Source organism: Pteropus alecto, unplaced genomic scaffold (assembly GCF_000325575.1).
Source record: "Pteropus alecto unplaced genomic scaffold, ASM32557v1 scaffold276, whole genome shotgun sequence".
Classification (NCBI taxonomy): domain Eukaryota; kingdom Metazoa; phylum Chordata; class Mammalia; order Chiroptera; family Pteropodidae; genus Pteropus; species Pteropus alecto.
The window spans coordinates 4,896,531-4,920,298 of NW_006438074.1; the positions used below are offsets into that span (position 1 = coordinate 4,896,531).

Sequence of the window (23,768 nt, forward strand, 5' to 3'; positions counted from 1 at the left end):
GTAAGGGGGAGAGTAAAACAGAATGGACATTATCTCCTAAGAGTTAGGAAGCGGGACCGTAGCTTCTTGGCACACAATCTAACTTTCTACAACTGAAAGGTTCATTTCTGACTATGAAGAGCTGCAGACTCCCACCAAAAATATTTCTAAGAAAGCATATTAGTTTTATGAATTTTATATTGGGGAAATCATCTTTTGCTTATTATAAATAGAGCTCTCATTGGAGTAGAGCAACTGAGAAAAAGGAATTTTGCTCCTATTTTCCTGAAATTATATCTTTTAGTAAAGCCTTTGACTCCCACAGCTTCAGCTGCTCTCTGTATTTTCTCTACTAAATGTTAAACCTAAAACAGTCATAATATGTAGTTGAGAAGTTACTACTCCCTGGTTCCCATTCAAGTTTGAAGGCTGAGGCTCCCTTTTTCAAATCACACACCCAAAGTTTATTCAACACTAACACTTGGGCTCCACCTATGGGCAAATAAAAGAGATGCTATATCTATACAAGAGAGACCATCTCATGAGACGAAGTGATTGTGGCACTACTACATACTCTTTAAGTTCCCAAATAGATCTTCTGGTCAGAAATTGAATGAATTCTAATATTGACTTCTTGGAAGAGCTATCCGTTGTTTAGTCCTGATACCTACTGAGAGAGATGTAGGTCCTTGTGTAGCAGAGAGGTGTGTCTGACATTTATTTTTTCAGTACTCTTGTATCTGCTGCCAACTGGGAGTTTTTACCATTTTCCACTCGCATATTCTCTACAAATTCTATCCCTTCCCTTAGGCTTTTAGACCAAAACTTGAGGTAATGCATGTTTTTCTCTTTGAAGAGATTTAAACTCTGCTGGTAAGTTAACTTGATACCAACTCCAAAAGCAGAACTAATTCAGTAGTAATCTAATTTACCTTAAAAATAGCAATCCTATCTTTAGTACAAGTCCAAAATAAAAACCTGGCCAATAATATATATTATTAAATTTATATTAATAGCCTAAGTATGAAGCAGTTCTTTCTTTCCAAGTGAGATATTTTATTTTTCTTTCCATGATATTTGAAGAAGGTCTATAAATACCAGCTGGTGTGTGTGTGCTGCAAATATGATTTGTCTTGACTCTTGTAAATATATGTTGAAATGAGAGAAGTATGTCTTTTTTAAAAAATCTCTTATCCTTGCCCTTTTTAAAAAACAACAGCTTTATTGAGATACAATTCACCCACTTAAAGTATACAATTCAGTGTTTTTAAGTATATCCACAGATATGTACAACCATCACCATAATCAATTTTAGAATATTATCACCTCAAAAAGAATCCCCATCCCCTTTAGCTATTATCCCCTTCCTAAGTTCATCTAGCCCTGAGTAACCAATGGCCTACTTTCTATCTCTATAGATTTACTTATCCTGGACATTTAATATAATGGGATCATATGTGATTTTTTGAGATGGCTTCTATTTAGCATATTTTCAAGGTTCATTTATGTTGTAGCATGTATCAATACTTCATTCCTTTTTTTATTATTGTAGTAAAAACATATAACAAAATGTATCAGCTTAACTATTATTAATTGTACAGTTCCGTGGCATTAAGTACATTAATATTGTTCTGCAGCTATCACCACCATCCATCTCCAAAACTTTTTCATCTGCCAAAATTGAAACTTCATACTCTTTAAACAATAACTCCCTATTCTCCCCTCTCCCAAGCCCCTGGCAACTACCATTCTACTTTCTGACTCCATGATTTTGAATATTCTAATTACCTCATACAAGTGGAATTATATATTTGTCCTTTTGTAACTAGCTTATTTCACATAGTATTATATCATCGTTTCATGCATGTTATAGCATATGTTAGAATTTCTTTCCTTTTTAAGACTGAATAGTATTCCTATATGTATATACCACATTTTGTTTAGCAAGTCATCCATCAATGGACACTTGGGTTGCTTCTGTCTTTTGACACTTGTGAATAATGCTGCTATGAACATGAGTCCACAGATATCTGTTCAAATCTCTACTGTCAATTCTTTTGGATATATGCCTAAATGTGGGATTACCGGATCATATGGTAATTCTATGCTTAATTTTTTGAGGAATCATCCTTCAGCTTTTTTCCATGTCAGAGAAATAGAGGAAGAGCAGTAGGCAGAGGGAACATGAATAGTAGCTATTTCTATTGTAGTAAGGATTGACGTTCTAAGATCTAAATATCAGTTCTTACTTAGATACCTGTGAAATATATGACCTTGGATAAGTGACTTACCCTGTTTAAACTTCTCTTTATTTATCTGTAAAATAAAAATAATAATGCCATCATAGATTTTTGTGAGGTTTAAATGATAATACATGTGATATTTAGTAATTTATAAAATGCTGTATAAACATTTACTAGATTAATTAGACCAGATTCCAGAAAAACTCAGCCCTTGTGCTATTTCTATAATTAACCACTATTACTAAGCTATTGAAATTTCCAGCAAAGAAATTCTCTTAAGACCTGAGCTATGTAGAGCTCACATTCTCTTTCATTCGATACCCTAGGCCACCCAGATAAGGAGGTGTCCCAGGTGGTTTATTGTGATCCTGGGCAAATGCCACCAGGGCTCACTACCAAGGACTACCTTAAAGCTTCAGGTTCATTTGGGAGTTAATGTTGTATATTTGAATGCACACTTCACCCTGTGGTCTCACTACTTCCCTAATCTCACAAAGTATAGTTCATAGCTCCAGGATAGCTCCAGAATAGCTCCAACCTCCTAAGAGTATGTGAAGCTAGAATCTGCTAAGAAGTTCTCACTTCCAATTCAGGTGTCACTTCCCTAAAAGGAAAGAGTCGATATCACTATGAATTAGAATAGAAAATTTAAAATTTCTTTGAACTTACTTCCTGGTCCCGGGTTCTGGAAACCAAAGGCCCTAGGTGGCTGAGAAGGACAAAGCCAAAAACAAAACAAACAAATAAAAACTCATCCATCCAGCAGTGGAAACAATGGAGTTTTCTAAATTAAACTAACATTTCATGTAAATCAAGTCCTTTATTACTTACAGTCTTTGAAGAGAAGCTTGATTTTTTGTCCTCCTTCTCTTTTTCCTTCTCTACCTCCTATTTACTATTCTTTTACTTCTTTAAAATGATAATGATAATGATAAAGATTCTGACTAGAGGATATAAGGAATTAGTCATGACTCTTGAAACTTTTATTCTTATTGGCACTAGTTCAAATTCCTGAGGTCTAGCCAAAAATAATTGTCATCCAGAGTGGCTTGAATAGTCACTTTACACAGGAGCCAGTCTTCTTAAAGTCACTAATTTTTTTTAGGTTATAAACCCAAAATCAAGGCTAAAATTCAAATGGAAAGATAAGGAAACTCCTTTCTTTTCTCTTCATAAGAAAAAAAAACTTGCTTATAAAAAAATCACGTAATCATTGTAGAAAACCTGGAAATTTTCAGAAAAGTATAGCAAAATGAATAAAAATCATACATAATTTAACATAGTACAATAACAACTGCTTTATATTTTTATGTATACCCTTCCCGTCTTTTTCTGTTGATATATACAAATATATCTTAGTTAAGATTATACACTACATGTGCAATTCTGCATGTTTTTAAATATATGTCATAAGAATTTACCTGTCAAGGAATATTCTTCATAAATATTACTTTAGCCTCATAATGTTTTTTCAAAAGGATAGATCATTGTCTATTTACATTTCTATATTACTGGTCTTTTGATTTCTATCAATTTCTCACTAATGTAAGCAACTCTGAAATAAACATGTACATAATGATCTATCCACTTTCTTAAGCTACAAGTGAAATTACTGGGTCAATAGATATGAAAATGTTTAAGAATTGGCTTTTTAAAGAAAGTAATCTTTGGGTTGTTAAAGGATTAATGATATGTCAATTTGAATACATCTTTCTTTGGTGATGACTTTATAGCTACTCATATTCAAATAATCTCTGCAAGCATTACTATTAATTGACTGAATCTAATCTTTCATTTCAGACACTAAGATGTATCTCTTCTGTCTTCTGTTCCATAGAATAGAAATCAGGAGGTCTGACTGAGCCCATATGCAAGCCTTGTCAGACAAGCAAACATTCTCATGGTTATTACTCTCAACATCCACGTTTTTCTTCTTTTCTCTTCTTTCAGATGGAATGGGTCGAGTTCTTGCTCAAGATGTATATGCAAAAGATAACCTACCCCCCTTCCCAGCATCAGTAAAAGATGGCTATGCCGTTCGAGGTAAATAGTTTGGTTTTCTTAAGTATCATCACAGCTCATACTGTACTTTTCTTTTCAGATGTTTGGCTCAGCCCAGGCACCCAACAACTGTTAAATCTGTTTCCCTTGGTTATCAAAATCATTTCATTCACAGATAACGATGTTAATCTAGCCTATGTATTTTCTGACACAATCTTGATTAAAACCTTTCAGTGAAAGTACTATAATCATTTGAAACTTCTCATTTACAAATATATATTGGTAATGATATAAATACTGTACTATAATTTATTCTTTCACCCTCTACATATACCAGATAGCAGAGAGTCTTGGTCTGGAAGTTTTTCACATGTTTTCTAGTTGAAAATGTCTACACGGTGCAAGAAAGAAGAGCAGATTCCCAACATAGAGATAAAGTGGGTAGTCCTTTCTCCTGCTTTAAACTCAAACATCAGTAAAAGCTTCATAAAAAGCAAGCATGAGAGAAACCTCTAATTCCTGGGAAGATGCCATATTTCAAAGCTCCGAAGCCCCAAATGGTACCAGCAGCTCACTCCTGAGTTGTCTGAGATTGCATAAAGCTTAAAAGCAAATACAAAATTGAATTCGCCTGCCTAAAGTCCAATCTAAGAATGCAAAATGAAAATGCAATTGAATTGCTTAGAAGCTATTATTGGTTATTAACTCAAAGCTGATGTCCTTGAAGAAATGTCTAAAAACATTTCCCAGTTTATCAGAGCTGTTAAGAAGGCCAATTCCTTTTTAATGGTCTTTTATGGAATCACTTAGATTTTCATGATTTTCTTTTTACTCTATTTTGCTGTTAAAATAATTTTCTCTTTATTGTAATTAAATACATTGATTAATCTCGTCCATATTGCATCACAATCTCTTAGCAGTATAGTAAATGATTGAGGGTATGGGCTCCGAGCAAATTAAGAATGATCAGGGTTCTGATACCAGTTTCATCAATGTAACATTGAGCAAATCACCTAAACTTTTTAGCCTGTTTCTCGTCTGTAAAATGGCGATAATTATAACAGTGTTTATAATTATCAGTGTTACCCCAACAGGTTGTTACAAGGATTAAATGAGACTGTAGAAAGCGTTAGTAAAGTATATCTGACACCAAAAAAAAAGCACTTGATACACATTTTTTAAAATGTTTAATACTGGTAACTATTATTATCACTACTATTTTTATAATAAACACATTTACTTAGAACATTTCTGAAAAAAAAGGATAACATTTATCTGAATTAATAAACTCATATTCTATGTAAATATAATTCTGGAAAGATAAATTCCTACTAGTGTGTGCTTTCTCAGGAACACTTTCTTGGATACAGCTTATTCAGCTTGATCTCAGTAAATTAGAGTATTTCTGAAAACATAAATAATAAATCCCCAGCCGCTCTTATTTTTTTTCCAAATTTATTCGTGCTGTAGTGTTTATTGTATAATGCATATTGTTCAGGAAGAAAATTACTTTAATTTTCTGAGAGCCTCACTGACTCTTGTTTCTTTTTCTCTATTTAAAATGTAAATTCTGTTTCGAACTTATAATTAGTAGCTGTATAGGATTCTATAAAATCACAAAGAATTCTTACTTCCAGAATAGAACAAACAACTACAGCAGATGAAATACTAAAGGGACAAGAAAGTCTATTTTTTACATTCCTTGTACTATAAAGTAGGAGAAAGTGAGAAAATAAATTATTTGAGGCAGAATTATTCTCAAACAGAATGTTGTTATGTGATTTTTGCATAAGGTAGCAGCAGCTCAATAAAAAGAAACTACTGCTTAGCTTTTCTAGTTGCCAAAAAGAGTGATTAGCCCTCATGAGCCATATAAGAGACTTTCTGCTATTGTAGAATCTATCAAAGAAATTTTTATATAAAATTAACATTCAATATCTTATTTATTCTTTTGTTTGAAGTGGTGGTGTTTAGTTATTTTACACACAGAAGAAAACATCTAAAATGACATCTCATAGTATAACAGTTTCAATGGATTATGTACTATGCAACTGATTCACATTACTTCTTTCCTGTGAAGTGTTGATAGTTCTCTAATATATGGAACATATAACAGAGACATAACACATAACAAATAACCATTTTGGCCATGGTTAAATCTTGAATTAAGAATGGTTGGTGTGTCTGTGTGTGTGTGTGTGTGTGTGTGTGTGTGTGTGTGTGTGTGTGTGTGTATATCTTAATTAAAGCAGCAAAAGTTATCATTGAACAAAAGACATGATCTTAATCTTTTCTATGTTATAATACCATCCCCACTCAGTTTTTTGGTAAAGAATGTCCTTGAGGCTATTGTGGCTCTCTACCGCTCTACTTCCCGTGCCTTCTTCTCTCCACCCCATCTTCCTTTACTGCCTTTCCTTTCTCCCCATTCCCTTTATTCTCCCTTTTTTTCTTCTCCTCTGCCTTTGCCTTAGGCCTTCCAGTAATAACCAGTGGCACCTGTGAGCGTTGCTAACCCTCTAGGTGTAAAGAGGTTACTAACTTGCTCTGGATCACTAAGCATTAGCCAGTATCCTTCAGAAACATGTGGCATAAAACTCCAAACCAATGAAGGATCACTTCCTTTAAGGTATGTGGGTTGAAAAATCAAGACAGTAAAAAATGACTAAAGAAACAAGAAATAGGAACAGCTTTAAAAAAAAAGAATAGAATGTAAAGAAGGCAAAAATCAAATGACGATGATTTAAGTAATAGGAAGAGCTGTAAACCTAATAAACCTAAACCTACATTTAGGAGGGAGTGAATCTGAAAGATAAAAGAAAATGAAAGCCTGTTGCCAATTAGAATCAATACAATAATTTTACTCTTCCTATTTTTGAAGAGTTATTTCTCCCTTCACACTGATTAATCATCTTGATGTATTCACACCCTCCTATAGAGATGTGGGTGCCCGTTGTCTCACAATTTTTTCTTAGATGTTAATAAAGACAAAAATATCTCAGAATTCCAAATTCAGCTTTCTTGAAAATGTTCAATTTGAAAGGCTTATCCCTTTAGAACTTGTTTTGGGATCATTTAGGAAAAAAGGAAAATTATGAACATGCCAGTAATTATTTTGAGAGCCATGTGTAGCCAAAAATTCTGGAAGGATATATTAAGAGAAATCCTTGCCATTTGGGTAAAGTAAATTTTAAAAGGTTTTTTGTTGTTGTTGCTGTTTTTACATTCCGATTGAAATACATACTTATAGAAAATACAGAAAATCAAAAAGAACATTTAAAAAATTACTCATTATCTCACTGCTTAGCCACTATTAACATTTTGTTGTACTTCCTTCCAGTGGGTTAAACTGCATAGTAACATGCAATATAAACTTTTTGATTTAGAGCTAGTTCTTAGTCTTTGATAAAAATCATATTCCAGAGCTTCTGTTTTGTCCATTTGAAACTTCTTGGCCACAGCTGGTTCTCCAACTCATTTGACAGCCTGAAATGTCACTATAGGTCACTTTGGATGAAGAAGAGGGCCTGACTCAGGTGAGCAGAGAAATAATTTAGAATAATTAATTTTAGCTAATGCTGTATTTAAGGAAATAATATCTCTATCCAATACTAACAAGAAGTGGGCATTTTTGTCCTCAGTGGTAAAAGATATAAAATGTCTTCTCACTTATCTGTCCTATTTTTCACTCCCCGCTTTTCATAAGAAAAGGCATCAGATTAAAAATGCCAAACAACTCAGTCTGTTGAGATCTTCTTTCCAGGCATATCCTCTGTTACCTCAAATAAATTTTTCTAAAAATCCTCAAAAAAAATATTCTCACCTGATTTAATCCTTCAGTATAATTGCAGCAAATATGAATCCTATTGCGATAGTCTTGTTACTTTCCCTTGCCCCAACCCAACTCTTCCTATAATCTTAGTCTGCTCATAAATGCTATTACCCTGTTCCCTATCATCGTGGTCTTAGACTGTTTGGTTCTATTATTAACTTCTTAATCTTTCTGCCTTAGTCCTCTGTTAAAGATATTTCCTGAGATCTCTGATAATTATGCTATCTCTATAGCCTCACTTTATTCAGCCATAACATGAAAATGATGAGACGCTTTATTATTCAAAATAAATGAATAGCTGTGAAGTATTTCAAGAGGCTTAAAAAGAGCTCACATATGGCTGGAAATTGAAAATGAGTAATTCTTTGGCAAATGTCGTGGGGAAGATCATTTTCTATACATTACGATGAATAGATAGTTATCTGTTATTTTACATCAAATGGTATAATCAGTAATCTTTAAATAAACAGGTAAACAAGACAAAAAATGTTTTCTGGACATTAACAGAGGGTGGACGTGGGAGCAGCTTCAAGGTCTAGCATTAAACATTATGAATTACTTATATAATGCATTTGCTGTTCAGGTTTGGTTTATATTGCTTTTATCATTTCCTTCAAATTAAATTCTATAATTACAAAACAGAAAAGAAAACTTATTAACAGAAATGTCATAATTGGGAGGTGAGAAAGGGGTCCTGGATTCTAAGCCATCTTTTCTAATGGCATGCTGTGGCTTACTTAATTTCTTTTCAGCTTTAGGTTCGTATGCCACCCCTCCTCCACTTCAGCCCCTCTCACCCAAACTTACAAAATTCATCCTGAAAACAGCAACTGTTCTTTTACTGATCTCTTTAATAGATATTTTTAAATAAATATCAGCAAGTTAGATTGATCATTATTTTTCTATCTTTATAAGAAATAGTGAACCTTAGTGTTTATGCAAAATCGGTACTTTTGTTGTTGTTTGTTAATTTTTTATTCCTCAAGTTTTCTTTTAGTCTGAATTTGCATTTTTTCAGTTCAGTCTTGTAGTGTTCTGCTCCTCAAAAAGGGTAGTTCCTGAACCAGCAGAATCAGCATCAGCTTGTTAGAAACATAGAACTTCAGGCCCTATTCCAGACCCACGGAATCAGAATCTGCATTTTAACAAGATCACCGGGTGATTTGTATGCACATTAAGGAAAATGACCCAAAAAAAAAGCCTCTCTAGGTTCTAAGAGCTTTGTGCAATGTTAGTTAACTGACCCTTTCTTAGCCAGCAATGTATAGGCATGTTTCCCAGGACAAGGTGGAAAACGTAGTTTAAGTGAGCACATATTCTCTTCCTGGTCAATACAGCTTCCCTAATAGCAAAGGATCTTGCTGTTTAAAATCACTTAAGGGCTCTTTCAGATTTAGGCCTCCCTGACACTCTCTACCAGGCTTGCCCCAGATGATCTCCAGTCATTCATCATTCAGTGACATTTATTTAGAGCATTTGTGCAGAACATTGATATAAGCAATTTCGAGTATATATTCATTTGCCTGTGTGGCGGGAAACAGGAGACAGGAGAAAGATTGAAGATCAGAGGCTTTCAAACAAGAAATAAAAGAAGTGATCTCTACTTCTACAGAGCTCATAATCTAACTAGAGAGAAAATATACACATTTATGAAATTATTTAAGAAGATTTACAAAACACAATACTAACATGTACAAGTCAGTTTACAAACTTCCCACCTAAGTATGTGGAAATGCCAAATTCATTTCTTCATGCTTTTAACAAATATTTATTGAGCATCGATGATGAGCTAGGCACTATGCTTGGCTGAATAACAACATAATCTAAGTTATATAGAATTAATAGCAGTCTTTCTAAACATTCTAAAGATTGTGACTGTTGACTCACATTTTGAAGAAAATAGTATACATGGACCAACAGAAAATGAAAAGCATTCCAAATACAACATTTTCGTGTTGAAAAATATTATATATTTGTTAATTCGTGCATGCATCTTTCTAAAAAGATTCTTAGGATCCAGACTTATTTATTTGTTGAACATTTTGAATAATTCACATATTGAACGTTTATTGAATATCTATTATGCAGCAAGTGCTGGCGATTCCCCTGAGAGAAATAAGCAAGTAATCGCAAATACAGTAGGAAGCCATAACTAGAGTTATTTCAGGAATACGCTGGAGAAACAAAAGAGGAAGTAGGCACCTAAAAGGAAGGGGAGTCAGATATGACTTTATAGAGAACATGGCACTTGAACTGAGTCTTAGAAGCTAAGTCTTTAATCAAAGATAAAGATAAAGGACACTCCGAGTAGTAGAAGTAGCATGTTATAGAATGGAAACATGAGTTATCTTGGCACTCAGGGAGCTACAGTACTAGAAGTTGAGAGTGGCTAAAGTGTAAGATATAACATGAACTGGAGGCCTTTCCACATACTGCTCTCTTCAGGTGACAATCTTTAGATGGAACATTTCCACTTTATAGCTATCTATCTATGTATCTATCTTTCTCTTATTTCAGCATTTCTGCTTCATCTCTCCTCCTCTCCCCTCCCCCACATATTAACACACGCACACACGTGCACACACACACACACACACCGTACCTTTTGCCTACTTAGCTTTACTCATCCTTCTTATTCAAATCAGAAATCCTTTTATCAACGTGTCTTTCCCTGACCCTCCAGTGTAATTCGGGTACTTTCATTGTAATGTCTCATAAAACCATGTTCCTTTCCTTTAGAGTGGTTTTTTTAATTCATATTTATGTATTTATTAATGTGATTGATTAATATCTTTCTCCTTTATTAAATCAGTGACTTTAAGAGTTTTGTTTTGTCCCCGCTATACGAATACACACATTAATTACATATACATTATAAACTAATGATATATACACATATGTAATGAATACTATATATAAATATACATATGCACACACACATATAAATAATGTTTCATGAAACAGTATTTATCTTTACCATGTATGACAAAATATATTTTCTATTATCTTTCATATTAAAAATTATTTACAAGTTGACTTTATAGCCCACCTCCATTTGTGATCCAGAGTTTTAAAAACATTGCAACAGACTGACACTGCATCAGAATAGAAACATTGTCTGGTTTTATGACCTAATATGACCCTTGGGGCATATAAGACTCAGTAGTAATTTGGTGAATGAGCGAAAGGAATGAAAAGCTTTAAAAAGTATTAACATTTTTAAAGTATGATTATCTTCATTTTAACAACAAGAAAACTGAAGGTTAGAGAAAGGTTTAGTAATTTGCTGAAAGTACTGAAGCTAATAATAGCCAGAACCAGGATTCAAATTATGCTTAGTTTTACTCTTAAATCATGTTAATTTCCCCTCATGCAAAGAAGTAAAAAGAGGAAATGTCAAGGTTGCTAATGAGAGGTGGCAAGCTGGTAATAGCTCTAGTAGAAAATAATTAATAAAACTTTTTTTATATTTGAGATGCAGTTAGTACAGACTCTGAAATCTAATTGACTTTTTGATTTTCTACAGGAAGAAAATCATGATTTTCTTAAAAAATAGTGCAAAAATAAGTGGGGGAATAGATGAAATAAGATTGGCAAAATGTTGATAATTGTTGAAGCAATGACTTCTATGTTTCTTTTAAGTAGTTCACTTTAAAAGAGTTAAGGAAAAAGAAGAACCCATGAAAACAGTATAATAAGAATAGCATTGCAGGAAAACTGTTCTCTTTTTATAGTGAACCCCAAAATACACTAAGATTCCCAAAAAGCACAAGAAAGCCAAGAGTTTATTAACTGAGATAATGTCTATGAAGCATAAGATACCACGTCTTATACATAGAAGTGACCTAATGCTAAGTTTTGTCTCTATATCAGATTAACCAAAGCCATCTGTGCAAAAAGAGTGACTCAATATAAACAGTATTATTTATAAGCCTTTACTAAAAACACTAATCAGCATGATTTCAAATATAATTAAAATATTCATATAGAAAGTGTTATCTTTTCTGTGTGTATGTCCTAAACCCTTTCTGTATGTGACATGGAAGTAATGTTCATGATCATAAAATTCATTAGATAGGCATTGTACTGAAATCTACATAATATGTGAAGAAAACTCTTTTAAATACATTTATCTCCAGGAATACTTTTTCATCCAGTCATTACTATACTATATATAGAAAAAATATTGGATAAGAAGTTTTTTTTCCATTTCAATTATGAATGGGTTTCTTTCAATTTAAGAATAGTCAATGAAAAATGTGATGTAGCACTGCCTATGCATTCTGATTCAGAAATAGCACTTTGACCCATTATAAAAATACACACACAAACACACACGCGCACGTAAACACAAGCACATGCACACTGTACCATTAATCAGAACTTATTCAAGATGCTTAACCTTTTCTACCTGAGGTCTTCATTTTGTAACCCTTTTTCTTCAAATGTCACATGAAGAAAGAAATATACGTTCTTCCTACTTTGCTGGGTTATTGTGAAGATCAAACTGGGTGGTAAATAAGAAAAGTGTACAAAATAGTTAAAATTTTTATAGAAAAATAGAGAAATATGGACATACATAGTGATCCACACATATCACACATACGTACCCTTGGATAAAGTAGTGTTTATTTAGGAAGATAGGCTAAAAGAACTTCCTACTTAAAAAGTACATGTGTGGAAATTATCGAGCAACAGGAAGACCATCTTATATGTCTCCAAGAGAGGCAAATATTAGAAATACTTCTATTGGTACTTATGAGTTTTGGATACCCAAGATCAAACCAGTAGTAACAATAGTCTAGGAGATCAGAAAAGTATTCCACTTCCCCAAATCCTTATCTGTTTATTTGAGTCAAATTTTAGAATTCCAACAGTAGGTTTTTATTCCTTGCCGTAGGTCCATTCTGATGTTTGTTCTTGGTTCTGTTCATCTCACAGCTGCTGATGGCCCAGGAGATCGTTTCATCATTGGGGAATCTCAAGCTGGTGAACAGGTGAGATTCACAGGCCTGAAAGCCCTTAAAGATTTGTTTCATGCATTTTCAAGATCTAATTCTAAGCTTTTACCATCATTGTAAGGGAAATCTTAGAGAAGGAATAGACAAATTATCAAAGATATTAAAGGATAGTTCTCATGAGAAAGAACCGATTACATCTTAAATGCTGGTGTTGGTAGTCAGTGTTCTGAATAGAACTTCAGTTTTCAAGTGGTCTTCTCAGACTTTTCCCCAGCTGGTGTTGCAAACAGGGAAATTTAGAAGAAGCAAATTGTTTTACCTCTCTAGCTAATTACTTAGATTAATTTTTCTAAATTAAAGCTAGCCAGAGAACAGGTATACATATATTTCTGTTAAGAAATGAAACACTAATAGGCCATAATGGAAGTACAATAGAAGTCCTCTTATTTAATACTTTGGAGATCAGTAATTGACCATTTAATTGGAAATAAGTTAAAGCGGGAAATTATTTTATATTTTGTAAGTAAATATAAATTTAACTAAAATAAATGAACATTTATTTGTCATTTAATTTGATGGAGAAACAATGCTTTTCTTTTAATAAGTATCTGCTATTTGAATTTCGTTTGGTCTTTCTTATATAAATCACACCCAAAGGGCATTATATTTCCAGGTTTTGGTTTCTTTAAAGTGGAGAAAACTTTAAGGACATTTGCAAATAATCTAAGTATAGACTCTAGATTTTTATTATATTTTTACAATTTTTTACTGTTGCTTCACCCACACCTTATTTGATAGCAGTTCTTCTTAGCAGCACTTTTTAATTGAGTTTTTCCAAAGGTTTAACTTAATTATATATTAAAAAGTAATTATTTTCACGATCATATATTATTGGTTCATGTAATATTTATTTAAATTACATAATTCCATAGCAACTGTTAACACAAACTGGCACAAACAAGTTTGAGAACAAATTCAATTGAATCTTAGAGCAGTAGTTTACAGGTATACAAGAAAAGAGTCACAGCTTCAACCTGAAGTATGTTGTGGGCATTATTATATTTAGTAGGAAATAGTGTATGTTAATCCAGTGAGTTGTGAAAGTTGGTTAAAAGAGCTCCTACCTTATAAAATAGAACCAGATGAAGATAAAGGCACTTTTCTCCTCTGCTACTACCAAGGACTCATAAGCATTATATTAAAATAAAGGAGAAAAGAGAGATGATGATAGATAGGTAGGTAGGTAGGTAGGTAGGTAGGTAGGTAGATAGATAGATAGATAGATAGATAGATAGATAGATAGATAGATAGATAGATAGATGTGGCAGTTTGGAGAAAAGCTATGTCCATGCCTCTTCTTCCTTGTCTTAGCATGTATTCCCATATGTACTGAAAATAGAGAGGGGTTGAGGAAGTATATAGGAGAAAAATGGTGCCAGTCATGGTGACCTTAGCTCCCTCATCTCTACATCCAAGCATTGAGATCTCTGTGTATGGGTCTTTTAAGCTAAGCCTGGTATTCTAGTGACTAGATCCTTATCTATGCCAAACACAGGCAGATTTTGGTACCCATGACTTGTTTTCCTGACAAAAAGTGCTACTAGGCCTTGGTCCCCTATTATTAAATGACTTGAATTGTAATCTCATAGTTTACTTGACTTCTTGGTGTATATTTTCATCAGCAATGGACATCTAAAGCATCCATTTTTGTAACAAAGCCACAAAATATTAATTAGTCAAGAAGTACTTCTTGATCTTCAATTGAATCTATCTAACAGTTATCAAGCATACCTACTGTGTGTATCAGGCACTGCGCTAGGTTCTAGGGGTATAAATTAGATTAGACATGATTACTAATTTTAAGGAACTTATGTCTAGTGGAGGAGACAGAGTATAAACAACTAAATATGATATAACATATTAAGTGTTAAACTAATGCTGTCAGTCATATGCTATGGAGAACAGAGGAGAGGTTTGAGCATCTCATCCAGGGAGGATTAGGGAGATGGCATTGGAGCTGGGCCTAAGAGAGTTTTACAAAAGGGACATTTCAGACAGAGACCACAGTATAAGTCAAAACCCGGGGGTGTTTTAAAAATTGCATGGAATGCTTAAGGAACAGCAAATAGTTTAAAATAACTACAGCCTAGCATACATAAGTATTGCTGCAGGTTGTTAAGAGCCTTATAAACTTCTTAAACTTTATTTACCACGTAAAACCTCCAACTGTCCTAAAGAACTAGGAGCACAAGAAAAGTTGTGAAACTTAAAAGTTGCCCACTTCAGAGATCTCTCAAGAGCCAAATTCCTCTCACTTACTGAAAGTCTGTACACTTGAGCATTGGGGTGCCATTGCATGCACTAAAACAGTGATTTACAAATGGTTTCTTGGTGTACCAAACACTTGACCTTAAATAACTTAAGTTTGGTCCTATTGATTAGCACTGGACACTTTCAAAAATAATATGTAATTATACAGTGCTGTCATTAGACAAAGCTCAAAAACCCCAACTCAATACCCCCGTTAAGGAAAAATCAAGATTTTAACTGTTTTTACTTTATATAAAGTATATAAGGTATATCAAGGAAAATAAAAAAGAACTAGTAACTAGTTTTAACAGTCTAAAGGAAGAACTTTACATATTGCTAGAATTTTTCAGTTGATTCAATTTAATTGCAGTTTATGTCTACTCTAAGTGGATATATAAATGTCTTTATGTATCGAATAATGTCTTTTATATTGGTTTAATATAAGTGAACTGGTAGTAATCTTTCATCTACCATTTAGAATTACTAGTCTTGGAGAAGAGCCAAATTTTTATTTAATAACTGCATGAAAACACTTCTTAAGAATTGGTTTAAGACATGGGGAAGTGAAAATTACAGATACGACTACAATAAAATATTTAAAGTATATTTACAGAATATGGTACATAGAACCCAACTAAATTGAGGCAGGATAACATTAAATCAAGTTAAAGCCTCTTGGTGTAAATGTACTTGTTTGTAGCTTTCAGTTCTTTGGCTCAAAATAAATAAGACTATAAGACTTTCCTTTTATGGTTTGTTTCTTAAAATGTTATATCTCTTACAGACTTTTCCTTTGCATCAGTAAAGAGAATCAATTCTTTCTTACATGTTTGTTTCCAGCCGACTCAGACAGTAATGCCTGGACAAGTCATGCGAGTTACAACAGGTGCTCCAATCCCCTGTGGTGCTGATGCAGTAGTACAAGTAGAAGATACTGAACTTATCAGGGAATCCGATGATGTACGTCATCACCAGGTCTTACTGCTGCATTCCTGTGGCAATATTTTAAGTCATGCCCATTTCCATTTTCTGCAATGTTTATGAGATTTACCCAGTTTTTTTTTTTTTCCTTTTTGGTTATATTAAGATTTTACATTGTCATGTATAGGTCTCCATTAAATAAGAAATTGCCTTAAGCTTAAAAATCTTATATTATAGGAGACGTTTTTATTATCAATACTGTGATTATAGCAGAATTTGAAACATATTTGGTCCAAGAAATTTCACAGGCAAACAAGGAAAGAAACTACCTCAAGATAGAAGAGCAGAGGTATTAATTGTTGACATACCTTCTAGCTGAGAAATGTGTTTATCCAATCTAACTTCTGATAAAATGTGAAGGAGGATTTAATAGAGAAGGATTTAACAAAGAACACCTGGGCGAATTCTTGAATATTACACTAAGCCAAGCATTTGAATCAAATGACACTCAGTTCTGGTTTCTATAATATAGGAAAATCTATGCCACCAAATCACAGCCCTGAAATATTAAATTGATGTCAGTTTCCCCTCTATTGCCTAAAATAAAGGACCACGAGATCTTTTTGGATCCAAGCAGGACTTTATCTCACTGAAACGAGTGGCAATTATTGAAACCAGAGGTTCAACCACTAATAAAGAATAATTTCAACTGAGGTTTTAAAGACTAGCTATCTTACTTATTAGTGAAGAAGGATAAGATACCATATTTTAAAAGATGAAGTTAAAAATAAATAATGTTCTCATAATCTGGTATATAGTAAAACTTGGCCCTGTTGAGAAACAGCCACTTTTCTTGATCTGGGGATTTTTTTAATCATCTTCCCGCATGTAAGGCTTATAAAATTCAACTCTTGGCATACAGATCACATTGCTTGCTGTTAAAACTGTCCATCAGATTTATTGGTATCAGGGAAGGCAGCAGAGCATTGAAATCTGGAACACATGCATCCACAGATTCTGCCAGATGACAAGACACAGTTCCAGTGTCACAATATTATTCACAGCCCATAAATGTAAAATTGATGATCACTATTAATTTACAGAAATTTACTACCAGGCAAACTGTAAGTCCTTCACTGAAATTTCTGCAGATATTTGGGAACCTTAGCATAGTATTGAACTCATGATTCATGAGAACAAAAAAGATAAGTTATTTCCTTGTGCACTAGCTGTTATCTATTAGGGTAGCCGTGTGTGTGTCTGTGTCCGTGTCTGTGTGTGTGTGTGTGTGTGTGTGTGTGTGTGATATTTCCTTGAGAATGCTGCTTACAAAGTAAGATTCAGTATTTTAATTGGAATATTCTTTAAAAGCATGAAAATATTTATTCCTTGGTATCAAATCTCATTTTTCAGGAACGTTCAAGTGTTTAGCAAATGGTTTTCTGTTCTTCTATATTTGTATATATTCTGGGCCTATCTGATGATAAAAGCATTGCAGTAGCTAAATTCAATTGATCAGAAATTCTGTTAGATTGTTCCATTTGAAATTACATGACTTCTTGTTATTATAGGGCACTGAGGAACTTGAAGTAAGAATTCTGGTACAAGCTCGGCCAGGCCAAGATATCAGGTAAGTTCATAACATATGGAATGTGTAGCCAACTTTTGTTTCTATGTGATCATGAACTCTGGAGAGCATGGCTATTAGAAATCCACAGATCACTCAATTAACCATTAGCTTTCAGGGCGTTTGACAAGTATGAAAATGAACTTTCTTAATTCTACATCCCATGTCTACCCTGCCTACTTTTTCATGAATATGGTAAAGGCAAATGAAATAGTCAAAAGCAATGATGAGACCACTGTCCTACCATAAGTAGTACATATACTTTAAATTATTTTTCTTACAATGGAGTATATTTGCCCTGATTTCATTAATACCAATTTGCTCAAATTCCCTTGTAACAAAGCTACACTTCTCCCATCCCTGTGACAAGAGGCCAAGGTGAATGGACTTCAGCCACATAACTGGGCCAACCTAAGTGGTCCAAATGGAAATTATCTCTAGGACTATAACCTCATTAACATTATTCTCTCACCACAAAGCTAACAACCTATATACTTTTTATCATTAATGCCACATAATTTCTTGCTTCAAGAAAGTTTGCAATTGGTATTTTTGACAGTAATGTGATACAAAGCAATTTGTAAAATAATTTCCAAATATAACATATTCCTGTTTAAAAATAATAGATATAAATCCTATTCCTGTCTTCTGTTGTGTGATTTAATATTTTTAATTTTAAAAGGATAGATTTTTTAGAATCCCTTAATTTTGTAATTCTGCTCCTGCCTCATCTCTTGACTTTTTTCTCCCATTGAGTGTCCTCCTTCTCTGACACTAAAGTTTCCCTCTGATTTGAGAAAATATTATTCTTACTTATATCGCTTATGGTTCTGCTTTGACTTTCAGACCCATCGGCCATGACATTAAAAGAGGGGAATGTGTTTTGGCCAAAGGAACCCACATGGGCCCCTCAGAGATTGGTCTTCTGGCAACTGTAGGTGTCACAGAGGTTGAAGTTAATAAGTTTCCAGTGGTTGCAGTCATGTCTACAGGGAATGAGGTAAAAAAGGGGGTGGGGGAGATGGGGCTTTCAAGTAAAAGTATCTCTGACATCTGTTCTGTGTTGTAAATAGAACATTGTGGATTATAGATCTTACCTAGAACAGAGAAATAACAAATTGGCCTCAGTATAGTTAAAGTACAGAAGATGAGAAGGAAGAACTAGAAATTACGTATTAATAAATGTTCCCTTGCATTTATTAGAATGGAATATCATAAGCAATGGCCTTTCCACACACTCAACAAAGAATGTTGACTGATAAATCTAGATATTCAACTATGCAAACTCAGTATTTAGTCAATTGGGACTATGAATTATGCCTGCTCTGCTGCTGAGATGATAGGCCACCTCTGTGTAGAAAATAATGCAATAAATTGGGACGCCATGGCTAGTCCTTCTTGCTAAAATTCCATGTGGTCCTTAATTACCAGAAATGGTTTGATAATCAGTTTTTTTCCTTTGTCTCTTTAAAGATAGCATCTTAGTGGCATGCTATTCAGATTGTGTCAAAATGTCATCTCAGTCCTGATTGAGGAAGGGAAGTTAGTCAATCTTTTTCTGAAAACTTAAAACACTTCCTATTCCCTATTTTGCTTAGGTTATACAAAAATTCATTTGGAGGCTCTAAGGTCAAACTGGGAATATTGAAAAGTGGATCTGCTGGAAATTCAAAGCCTAAGAGCAGAATCAGAAACTATTGAGATTTTTTGAAATTAATTCCTTTAGAACTAACTATAAAAAGATTCACAGGATTTGTTTTTTTTAAATCTCTGTTTTCTGAAAATAAGCCATTTGTTACCACTATTTTGAATTTCTCAGTCTTGGAAATTAACATTTTCAAGGGTCTCTGTATTACCCTTATAGTTCTTTTAGAAAGAACAAAAGAAAAGAGTAGAACATTTTGTTTTGCTAATGGAGAGATAAATCAATATTCTAGATTTACTTACTTCCCAGTATATGCATACTAGTCATTCCCTAAAACTATTCATTGACCCAAAACAAACATTCCTTTCAATTGATTTACATAGTGACGATTATAAATTAATATCTCTAGGACCAACTGACATGATGTTTAGCGTCAAAAAGTAATTTCTTTTAAACTGGTTGACTTAATTAACTATTCTTATTTGTGATTTATTTATATGTTTTTGCATCTGAGTTCATGGGGTTTGAGAAAGTTAAACAGAAAGCAAAATAACTAGTTATTAGGCAACTTTGTTTAAGCTATATTTTTTGTAGTCTTCCTAATGCTTTTATAGGACTGGGCTAATATTCTCAGTTATCCCCCAGAGTACACTGGTAGTATTTTTGTAAAGAGATCTTTTATACTCTTTAATTAAACTATTCACTAATGGTAGGGATAGTGATGGGGTGAGAATAGGGATAGTACTTATATGATGGAATCTAAGGGAGAATTTGTAGTCCTAGATCCTTGCCTTGATAGATTTGATAATCCTTGGAGAAGTTTTGATAGATTCTGTATGACTCCCTTCCCCTACTTTCTCTGGCTTGCTATATTACCATGGTTTTCCAAGGAAATGATACTTCTAAATTTTACAATCTCTGGTTTGATATGGTTTAACATTCCTTCCCTACTCCCATCCAAAATTATCTGTTAGTGTGATTCTCTTTGAACATATAGTTCAGTTCAGCAAATGTCACCACAAGTAACAAGAGTTACCACATTCATGGAAGCTCAAAACTATGGCTTCCCACTTGGTATTAATAGTTCATTTACAGTTTCTTTCAGTTCATATGCAAATCACCAATCAGAGATCATTTTTACCATAAGAAATGTTGCCCGGTAACAAGCTGACATTTCATCTTTATCACATTTCCAGAACAGAGCTAGAAAGTTAACTCAAGGTCAGATTTGTCGTTAGAGATGTAGAAAGGGTTTTGTTAATTCTTTACCCTCACATAAGAGGATGGATGCATTATCTCTAGAAAATTAGAAAAACAATAATGAAACTGACTACAGGTCATTCTACTTCTTATTATCACCATGCACTGGCAATTCCAAACAATGTCAGTGCTAAAATTCTCCTCTCCACTAGGACAGCCCACTCCCACCGCCCCTTCTCCCGTTAGTATGCTACCATACTGATGCCAGGCACTGTTCTGACTACTGGGGATATAGCAGCAAGCAAGATAGATAAATCCCTGCTCTTACAGAAATTTATTCTAATGGGAGGGCAGTCAATAAACAAATAGTAGTAAATGATATGAAGAAAAATAAAGTGTCAGATGATAAATAGTAGAAGTATATACCAGATATTATCTGTTGAAACTTATCCCACATCAGCCCTTTTATATTCTTCTTTCAACAATAAAACTGGAAGCCTGAAAACTATTCCTCAGGTTCTTTCCAGCTGTGGTCCAGTTAGATTTTGCCATTGGGATGCATCAACATAATATTAAAGGTGGAAAGAAATTACCAGGATAAGCTCCTAATTCTCAGTCGCATCACTTTCCCCCAACAGCGCTGGTAATGATTGTGATTTCCTGCAGTTACTGATCTTTGGTAACACACTTTTCTCCTTTTGTTTCTCCAAACCTCCCAACACGTTTGTAACCAATTCCCTGTGTTAAATCCTCCTTTCTCCCACCCTCCCTAGAGGAGTTTTGGTTTTCCTGTCCAGACCTGATTGATAGAATCTTCTATTTTATATAGGGTAATCAGGCCTCACTGATGAGGTGAAATTAGAGTGGAAATCAGAAGGCATTGAGGGCGTATGTCATGTGAAGGGAATTGTGTTCCAAACAGCGGGAACAACGAACAGAAAAGCCCTGAGGTAGGGTGCATGCTTGTCATGTTTGAGGAACAGCAAGGAGGTCAATGTGGCTGAAGTATAGAGGGAAAGAAGCACAGTAAAAGGAGATGAAGTTGGAGGAGGTCATAGAAACAAGATCATTTTATTCTAAATAGCCCATTTTGAGGGAGAGAAACAACTTGGAATATAACATGTCTTAAATTTTTTAATGTAGGGCTTACATATGATATGTCATATAAGAAAGAAAAGGAAAAAAGCAGGGAGACTAGTTAGAAGGATCTGCAATACTCCAATGAGAGATTTAGATTAGAGTGATAGCAATGAGGTGGTGAGAAGTAATCAGATCCAGGATATGTTTTAAAGGTAAAGCCAATAGAATTTGTTAGTCAATTCAAAGTAGAATATCAGAGAAAGTGAGAAGTCAAGATGAACTCCCAACTTTTTGGCCTGAGCAATTCTAAGGATATCATAGTTATCATTTACCCAGGTGAGCAGAAATCAGGAATTCTATTTTGGACATGTTAAATTTGAGATACTTATTAGAAATCCTGGTAGAAATATTGAGTAGGCAAATCACATGAATTCGTCTGGAGCTTAGAAAGAACAGAGCTTAAGATATACATTTAGAAGTTATCAGCATATACATAGTATTTAAAATAATGAGACTAGATAAAGTCAGCTAGGAAGTAAATATAAATAAAAAATAGGAGATGCAAGTTTTACACTTAGGAGAAATTGTATTTTCCTCCTCTTTAACAACCTTTATTATATTTCCCAGTTGTATTTTCTAATTTCGACTTGTTTACATCATGTCTTTATTCATAAAATATATTCTGATACCCTTGAAAGTTCTGATAGTGACCTACAGGTCTTTAGACTGGACATCAGTCAGCCAGATGCCATTTTCTTGAGGAAGTCATGATTGTATGCTTGCTATCTAGTTACCCAAAATACTAGCAATAATTATTCCTTCAATAGATTCTGCATACTTTTTCAGTCACCTTCAGCCATATTTTGTAACTCATATTTGTTCATTCATGTTCTCTCTCTCTCTCTCACACACACACACACACACACACACACACACACACACACACACACAGAATTAAGTGTATTTATCTCCACTATGCCTTTGCTTATTCCGTTCCATTTTTTTTTTTTTTTAACATAATTGTCTTGGCCACTCAATAGCAGAGGCTATATATATTTAGATATATAAATTCTATCTAGAATCTTCATATAAAATTCTTTGCAGCCTCCCATAAGCAGCTACTATTATAAAACTAGAGTCTTTAAAATCTTTGTCCTCACTAATAGAAAGAATAGAAAGTTGAGTGCCTGCTATGCCCAGTAATGCTATGTGCTTTATGATTAAAGCAACACTGTGAGGTTAGTATAATTATGCTTTATTTTATGTAAGAGAAAATTGACACTCAAAAACAAAGCAACTTGCCTAGCATATATTTTGCACAAGCGATGTAGCCTGGTTTCACATGAAAGTCTTTTGGCTGTAATGACATTTTCCCACTACGGCACAATGCTTCCCACTAGAGCTTTCTTAAATTTCATTTCTCCAGCATTTCAGTGGCAGTCTCTGAAATCTATCAGGTTAGATAGTCCATTACTTTCTTCTAGCTATATTATACTTCTTGTCCAGGTTAAAGACCATGGCTCACCACTTTAAAGTTGCCCTCACTAACATTTCAGATAGCTTTACTCCTTTATTCCTTTCTTACTGTGCTAACACCAAAACGGAATGACTTCATTCTCCACTTGCATTTTTGCTTCTAAGCAGAAAAACATTATTGAAAAAAAGTCATAGAACTGTGATTACCTGGCCCACTACAAATTTCTGCTATTTAATGTCAACCTAGCACTTAAAGTTGCTCGACAATTCTGATGTAACTGTCTTATTGATTTCCTACATGTTCCTTCAGTGAATAGTTCATTCATACATTTTATACCCTCTTTAGACCTCAGCAGCAGCCGTGCTTTCTCATTGAAGATGACATCAACTTTATGGAGGAAAAAAATGAAGCTTAAAAAATACTTTTCAAACTGAACTAGATTAACTTTTTTCTAGGGATGATTCCTATACTTCTACCTTTAAACCCATTCTT

The 23,768-nt window shown here is 33.9% G+C and overlaps 1 protein-coding gene across 7 annotated transcripts in view; it reads left to right on the plus strand.

Annotated features, from left to right (window-relative positions):
* GPHN (gephyrin) overlaps positions 1–23,768 on the plus strand; it is a 390,228-nt gene that overhangs the window by 311,648 nt on the left and 54,812 nt on the right. For 4 of the 7 annotated variants that reach the window (XM_006915134.2, XM_015591978.1, XM_025049112.1 and 1 more), the window contains 5 exons: positions 4,173–4,265; positions 12,997–13,052; positions 16,167–16,286; positions 17,819–17,877; positions 18,721–18,874. In XM_006915134.2, coding sequence (XP_006915196.1) covers positions 4,173–4,265; positions 12,997–13,052; positions 16,167–16,286; positions 17,819–17,877; positions 18,721–18,874 — 482 coding nt within the window. Of the gene's footprint in view, positions 1–4,172; positions 4,266–12,996; positions 13,053–16,166; positions 16,302–17,818; positions 17,878–18,720; positions 18,875–23,768 lie in introns of all 7 variants that reach the window. The other 3 variants (XM_025049111.1, XM_025049109.1, XM_015591976.2) reach the window with 1 other exon arrangement.